An 8137-nucleotide genomic window follows, 5' to 3' on the forward strand; every position below is an offset into this window, starting at 1 on the left:
AGAAGTTCCACTTTTTAAGGACAGGGTAAAGAAGGTACCTATTTCTTCTCTTAATGTGAAAAAACTGAAAGGCAATACTAAGTCTAGGAAAAACAGAAGCCTGCAAGAAAATTATGAAGTAACAAGATCTTTTGTTTTTCAGAACTCCATCACCTGTCTCACTTATTTCACTTATAGTGAGATGCAGAATTATAAAACTTTTAGAAGAAAATGCTGAATATCATTATGACCTCATAACAGTGAAGGAGCTCTTAAAGTAGATAGAAAAAGCAAAGGTTATAAAGGAAAGGCTTGATAAATTTAACAACTTTAAGAACTTATGTTATTCAAGTGTTATTATAAAAACAGCAAAAAGACAAGCCATAAACTGGGCAAAGATGTTTGCAATACATGTAACTGGCAAAGGAGTGGTATCCAGAATCTATAAAACACTCCTAAAACTCAATAAGAAAATGACAAAGAGGGGCGCCTGGGTGGCTCAGTGGGTTAAGGCCTCTGCCTTCGGCTCAGGTCATGATCCTAGGGTCCTGGGATTGAGCCCCACATCGGGCTCTCTGCTCAGCAGGGAGCCTGTTTCCTCCTCTCTCTCCACCTGCTTCTCTGCCTACTTGTGATCTCTGTCTGTAAAAAAAAAAAAAAAAAATTAAAAAAAAAAAAAAAATAAAAAAAAAAAAAAGTAAATGACAAAGAGACAAAAGACCTGAATAGGTTACTTCATCAAAGAGAGAATATAAATTGCCAACAAAAATAGGAAAAGATGCTTAACCTCATTATTTTTTTAAGATTTTTATTTATTTATTTGACAGAGAGAGATCACAAGTAGACGGAGAGGCAGGCAGAGAGAGAGAGAGAGAGAGAGAGAGAGAGAGAAGCAGGCTCCCTGCTGAGCAGAGAGCCCGATGCGGGACTCGATCCCAGGACCCTGAGATCATGACCTGAGCTGAAGGCAGCAGCTTAACCCACTGAGCCACCCAGGCGCCCGCTTAACCTCATTATTAATCAGTGAAACACAAAATGAAGTCACAATGAGATAATTTATCAACCACCCAATAACTAAAAATTTTAAAGTCTGAGAATGTCAGTGTTTGGTGAGGATGTAGAGCAACTGGAGCTCTGGAGGGCTAAAATGACAACAGCCATTCTGGAATAATGTTGGATGAAGATTCTCATGATCTAGCAAGTCACTCCAAGATGAATATCCTACAGTCTTTGTAGCAGGAGAGTCATACGAGATGGTTCATAGTAGCGTGGTAATAGGAAGCAAGTGAAAACAAGGCAGGTGTCCATCAAGACAGGAATGGGTAAACAAAACTGTGATATAATTTTCAACAAAATAGTGTTGAGTAGTAGAAATAAACGACTTAAACCTGCAAGCAACGTTATGAGGCCTAGGAATATAAAGGTGAGGAAATATCTAAGTTGCAGAAGAAGGCCACAGTGTGATTAATTTTTTTAAGGTTTATTTATTTTTTTTTAATTTTTATTTATTCATTTGACAGACAGAGATCACAAGTAGGCAGAGAGGCAGGCAGAGAGAGAGAGGAGGAAGCAGGCTCCCTGCCGAGCAGAGAGCCTGATGTGGGGCTCGATCCCAGGACCCTGAGATCATGACCTGAGCCGAAGGCAGAGGTTTAACCCACTGGGCCACCCAGGTGCCCCATTAAGGTTTATTTTTTATGTAAGTAATCTCTACACCCAGTGTGGGGCTTGAACTCACAACCCCAAGATCAAGAGTCACATGCTCTTTCAACTGAGCCAGTCAGGTGCCCCCCACAGTGTGATTAATTTAAATCCAGTTAAAAAAAATTGAAAAACTGACAATACACTAATTCAGAATACTAACATAGGCAGTGATATAATAATGAAATATTTATTTAACTGGGTACTTCTATTATTTTTAAAATATCTGACATATTATACACATATATAATATTATATGCATATTTATTTGTTTGACAAAGGAGTGCCACAGAGCAACTGTGGTCTTGGACACCCTCTATCTCATTCCAAGTAAAAGCCCAAGTCCTCACCAAAGCCCACAAAGTCCTACATGATCTGACTCCCTCCCTCTTACCTTCTCACCTCCTAGCAATCTCCCTTTGGCCCACCACAACAGACCCACTAGCCCCTTGCTGTTCTTCCAATATACCAAATGGGTTCCCTCCTTAACGATTTTTGTATTGTCTTTTTCCTCTTCTGGGACAGTCTACCAGTAGTTACCCCTTAATTAACTGACTCACTTCCTTTAAGACTTTGCTCAAATGTCACTTTCTCAATAAGACCTACTCTGATCACCCCATTAAAAATTGCAGTTCACAACCCTATGTGCATACATTCCTAATGCCATGATCATTCCCTGCTTGTGCACTGGTCGACACTCAATTCATAATGTGTATTGAACAAATGAATGGAGGTGTGGAGGACTTGGAGACTGGGATCACAATGGCACTAGAACTATAGGGCCAACCAGGTTCTCCAGTCATAACCCTAAGGGAGAGAACCCAAGATTGGCTGAAGGACTTGCCATTCCAGGAAAATTCAAGTCCAATCTGAGGTGATTGCTTCGGTCTCTGAGTGGTCGGCCAAACCCTCTCTTCTGAGCAGACTCTCACACCCTCCTGAGGCTACCAATGCTTTTACTGCAGTTTTAAAAAAAGACTTAACTTCTTTAGAAGAGATTTAGGTGTACAACAAAATAAAGAGGTACAGAGATGTCCCATACACCACCTGCCCTCCCACATTCATGGCCGCATTCATGGCTATTATCAATATCACTTACCAGAGCAGTACATTTCTTACCCAGAATGAACCTACATGCACACATCATAATCACCCAAAGTCCCTAGTGTACCTTAGAGTTTGCTCTTGGTGTTGTACATTCTATGATTGTGAACAAATTGTTAGTGACATATCCCCATCACTATAGGATCATGGAGAGTATTTTTTTTTAAATAAAGATTTTATTTATTTATTTGACAGACAGAGATCACAAGTAGGCAGAGAGGCAGGCAGAGAGAGAGGGAGGAAGCAGGCTCCCTGCCGAGCAGAGAGCCCGATGCGGGGCTCGATCCCAGGACCCTGAGACCATGACCTGAGCCGAAGGCAGAGGCTTTAACCCACTGAGCCACCCAGGCGCCCCGAGAGTATTTTTTTTTAAGATTTTTTTTTTTTTTTTGACAGAGATCACAAGTAGATGGAGAGACAGGCAGAGAGAGGGGGGAAGCAGGCTCCCTGCCAAGCTGAGAGCCCCATGCTGAGCTCCATCCCAGGACCTGATCCCAGGACCCAAGATCATGACCTGAGCTGAAGGCAGAGGCCTTCACCCACTGAGCCACCCAGGCGCCCCTCATGGAGAGTATTTTCATTGCCCCACAAACCCTCGCTCCATCTAGTCATCCCTCCCCTCCTTGTCCCCTGGCAACCACTAATCTTTTTAGTGTCTCCATGGTTTTGCCTTTTCCAGAATGTCATATAGTTGGAATTGTACAGGATGTGACTTCTTCACATTGGCTTTTTTTCCCCCTCACTTAGTAATAGGCGTTTCAGTTTCCACGTCTTTTCATGGCTTGATAGCTCATATCTTTTTAGCACGGAATAATATTCCATCGGGCAGGTAAAAATGAAAGGACTGATTTACCCTGCACAGGTGATGGTGGTGGGTGGGGGTGGTGAGTAGGAGAGGGATGGGAAGGGCATCTTGACCCCATTCTGGAGGGTATAAGTTGCTATTCCGCCTTTAGAGTCATTCGGCAGTTTCACCTTTAAAGACATGAAAGCTCTCTGATCGAGCAGTTCTCCTTTACTAGAGACACACAAACTTGACCACCTCTTGGGGGCTTCTCTCATCTCATGAGCCTAAATTTTAATTTTTTCAAGGAAACCGATTCCAAGGGGACCCATCCCTCACTCTTTCTCTGGCTCCTTTTCTTCCCCCTGTCAAGGAGTTTGATGAGCTCCTATCCATCCTTCATGTATTCAAATCAATGCTTCCTCTCCAAAGAGGTCCTCCTTACTCCCCATACTAAAGTAGGTCATCCTCTCCCCACTTTTATTGTTTCTTCTTAGAGCACAATTGACATCTATGTTTGCATGTTCATCTGTGGGACTATTTGTTCTGGGTCTGCACTCCCTGCGAGAACAAGGTTTGTGACACCTTGGTCTCCCAGTATGTCCCCAGGGTCTGAACTGGCCTGACTCATTGAACCACTGAGTTGGGTGCCGCCTGTCCTTGTCCTGAAACTTGATCTGGGTTCACCCCCAGGCTTGCTTAGAACCAGATATGTCAGGGAACTCACCCAGAGGCTTATCCTGAGTTCACTATACACAGGGAGTGAATTCTGGGAGCCAGTCATCCCCTTTCTGGGACTCCGGGTGTGCAGCCAGAATGGATAAATCACATAGCAAAGATCATTAATTGTTGCCGTTAACACAGCCTGTAACCAGAGCAGAGGTAAATGAAACTTGTATGATGCCATGATCAGGCTGGGCTGTGAGCTATCCCAAAAGCCTCCCTGGACCCAAGGGATCCGTGTCTTTCTGTTCTTGGCACCATGAACTTCTTGCTTATCCCTCTTCACCTGAACATATTACATTGTCCAGGAACCTTCCTAGGCTGACTCCTCCAGTTGACATTACACTCCTTCCGGGCAGACTAGCAGGCTACTTTTATCCCCAGTGGCCAGCACAGGAAGGGACAGGAAGGGAAAAAGTGGTCAACAGCAGGAGCCCCAGTGCCCCAGGCCACTGCTTACCATACCCTTCAACATCCAGTCCTGGAGATGTGTGCAGCCATATGCCAGCCAAATGCTGGGATGGCTCGCTCCCTCACACCTAGAGACCCCGTCATTACTGGAGAAAATGATCTGGCTTTCCAAGCCTGTAGTGGGGTCCTTTACTGCAACCCAGTTCAGTTAGAACTGTAAGCCCTGAAGTCAGAGATGTGAGTTTGAGGTGTATCCCTTATATGAGGCTATGTGGCCTAAGCCTTTCTAAGTTGCAGAGTCCCCAATGATAAATTCAGGGCTTTCAATTATTTATTTATTTAGTTAGTTCTTATTTACTTGAGAGAGAGCTTGAGCAGGGCCGGGGGGAGGGACAGAGGGAGAGGGAAAAGCAGATTCCCTGCTGAGCGGGGAGCCCAGTGCAGGGCTCCATCCTAGGACCGTGGGATCATGACCTGAGCCAAAGTCAGGCACTTAACCGACTGAGCCACTCAGGTGCCCCAATACATTCAGGGTTTTAAATATCCTCCCCATGTTAATATGAAGGGCAGATTGAGGTTTTATGAGGCCTAAAGTTTTTACAGCTTGACAGATCCTTAACTGAGGTGTGCTGAAGCTTCAGCTTCAACGTCAGTATCTCTCTGCTCCCTGCAAGAAAATAAGTGGAAAACACCAGACTCCCCCTTGACCACCTGCTCCACAGCAAAAATAGGGATCCACAATTGAGGTCCCACCAATCCAAGGCCACACTCTTGGGCTGAAAAAAAGAAGCTAGCAACCTCCAGAATATCCCTCCTGGCAATGATGGCAACAGCCCACTCCTTTCCAGAGGTAACTGGCACACATGTGCTGAAAACTATCAGTCCCGGCACCAACTCCATGCCCTAAAGTTTGTGCACACTCAGTTCTGCATCCCTGTTCTTCCCAGAGGTTCTGGGAGCTTCCCTCCACCCCTTCTTCCTTTCTCCCTCTACCTTTCCCCCTCACTGCCTCCCTCGGTGCTTATCCGGTAGTTTCTCTAAGGTTCTGCACTCTGGGCCCAGACATGTCATCACCCCCTATATCCTGCGGCTGTGGCTCCAGCCATGGCTGCTTGCTCTTCCATTACACAAACGGATAGAAAAATCTGACCCTCCTTCAGGACGGAGACAGGTCTCTGCAAGCCTGATTGACCCTCTCCTTCTAAATGCAGCCTCAGAGCAAAACCCCCTCCTCCCTTCCTCCTCCTCATCACGTGACCTTGGACAAGTCCTTTCAGTTTTGCGTTTTGCTTGTCAAACTTTACAGACTGTGAAGTCTAGCATCACAAGCTTAATTATGATGTCTATTTCTGTGGGTAGGATCATTACTGTCAGGACAAATCAAACGTTCACCCCAGGTTAATTGGGAAGGCAATGGGGGCATGTGGGCTCCCAGGAGATGGGGCAGAGAGAGGCTACGGGGAGACCACAAGGTAAGAAGCATCTTGTCTGATTTCTTTCTGAAAGTACCGAGTGAATATAAAGGCCAACAGCTCTGATTGTGGTGGTGGGACATGGGGGAACGAAGTCGGGAATGCGGGCCAGCTCACCACAGTGCCTCTCCCTACTCCCAGGCAGGGCTGGGAACTCCTTCTCAGATGCTGGATAACGCATCCAATAGGAAAAGAAACTTAGGAAGAAAGCGCTGGAGGAGCAGCCAGATCGTCTGAGCTTATTCCCTGCATGCAGAGGAAGGGGCAGACACAGTTTTCCATGAAGTGTGCGCCCGATGGGAACCCAGCTGCTGAGGAAGACTCAAAAGAAAATTCAGAAGCAAGAAGAAACACGGAGCTCTGGGGACCCAGTCCGTTCATACTACAGAGGAGGACTCCCAAGCTCCTGGCCCCTCCAATAAGCGGCGTGCGCCCTGCGTGCCCAGCTCCCTCCCCAGCGCCGCAAATAGGGGCGTGCGCTAAGGTTAGGGGTGTGCATCCGTGGAGGACGCCCAGCTGAAGCTGCTAGGGCGACGCGGCAGCACCAGGTCCAGGGTGAGGTCGCGCTGCTCGCTCTCGGAGGAGACGGGCCGGTAGCCCAGCAGCTGCAGCGCGCCGGCACACAGCTCCTGCACGTGGCGGATCTTGGCGAAGGGCAGCGCGTGGCGCCAGGCCTGGGAGACATTGACCGCGTCCCTGGACGAGGTCTTGAAGGCCTCGCGGCGCGCTCCGGGCCCGGACCCGTGCGTGACGTTGTGGATCCAGGCCTGCAGCTGCGGCGTGAGGCTCAGGCCCGCGAAGGCGTAGAGCGCGCGGATCTCTGGCAGCGGCGCCCGCGCCAGGTCCTCGAAACGCACCAGGCGGTAGCGGCCTCGCAGGAAGGGTGGCGGCTTCTGCGTGGCGGCCTCGGCGATGCGCACGTGGCTGCGGCACACCTCGCGCACCACGCGCAGGCCGGGGTCGGCCTCCACCCATGTGCCGTTGGTGCCCAGGACGATGCCGTTGTCGCGCGCCAGCGCCTTGGCGGTCTGCTCACGTGAGCGCAGCACGGCCCGTGGGTCGCGCACCAGGTGCACGATGCGCAGGTTGAGCGCCGGGTCGTTGAGCAGCTGGTAGAGCACCTGCAGGTTGAAGAAGCGCACCTCCTTGAGCACCACGTGGCTGTAGGCGCGGCAGGCCTCCTGGGCCAGGCTAAAGGGCTGCCGCGCGCACAGCGGCTTGCACACCGCCTCGCTGCTGATGGCGCCGCGCGGGAAGGCGGGGCAGGCGGGGGGCGAGCACAGCGCGCGGCTCACCGCGTACTGGAAGAGGTCCGACAGGTTGCGGCGCCACGGCAGGTAGGCGTCGAACACGTCCATGTCGCACAGGAAGACGGAGCGCACCACGTCGCGCACGGCCATGTGCAGCGCCGGCGCGCTCCCCTGCGACAGGGTGGTCCACACGTGCCACCCGGGCTCCATCAGGTAGAAGACGTCGGGGTGCTGGCTGAAGAGCTGGCCCACGAAGGACGAGCCCGAGCGCCACGAGGACAGCACCAGCACGTGCACCCGCTCTTTGCCGCCGGCTGGGGACGGCGGCCTGGGCCAGGAGACCAGGAAAAGCAGGATGCAGGTCTGCACCAGCAGGAGCACGGTCACCGCCGTGCTGGAGATACGGGGCAGCCACATGCCTCTCGCTGGGGGCCTGCGGGAAGAGAGTGCAGCCGTTAGGGACTCGCCCTGCCACACCCCAACGCCTTGCAGGGAGCAGTCCCCTCCCTCCCCAACCCCCACTCTGACCACCCGCCAGATGGGGGCCTCCTCCCCAGCCTGGACTGTGGCCATCTCGCTAGGGCACTCTCCGGGAATAGGACTTTAAGACATCTACCAAAACCTAGTCTATGCAGAGCAAAAGGCCGGTTGCAGAATGTCTTTGGAAATGTATATTGTCCTTACTTTCTCCCTCCCTCTTCTCCTCCCCTTTC

The 8137-nt window shown here is 50.0% G+C and overlaps 1 protein-coding gene across 1 annotated transcript; it reads right to left on the bottom strand.

Moving 5' to 3' along the window:
- Positions 1–6626: 6626 nt before the first annotated feature.
- On the bottom strand, positions 6627–7862 carry LOC111153037 (carbohydrate sulfotransferase 6). Its single transcript, XM_022511846.1, has one exon. The coding sequence runs from the start codon at positions 7839–7841 to the stop codon at positions 6660–6662; it is 1182 nt and encodes a 393-aa protein (XP_022367554.1). The 5' UTR covers positions 7842–7862; the 3' UTR covers positions 6627–6659.
- Positions 7863–8137: the final 275 nt, after the last annotated feature.

Source organism: Enhydra lutris, unplaced genomic scaffold, assembly GCF_002288905.1.
Source record: "Enhydra lutris kenyoni isolate GAN:26980312 unplaced genomic scaffold, ASM228890v2 scaffoldscaffold30, whole genome shotgun sequence".
Taxonomy (NCBI): domain Eukaryota; kingdom Metazoa; phylum Chordata; class Mammalia; order Carnivora; family Mustelidae; genus Enhydra; species Enhydra lutris.

Coding starts and splice junctions, on each gene's coding strand:
- LOC111153037 (XM_022511846.1), bottom strand. CDS start 7,841: ATGTGGCTGCCCCGTATCTCCAGCACGGCGGTGACCGTGCTCCTGCTG.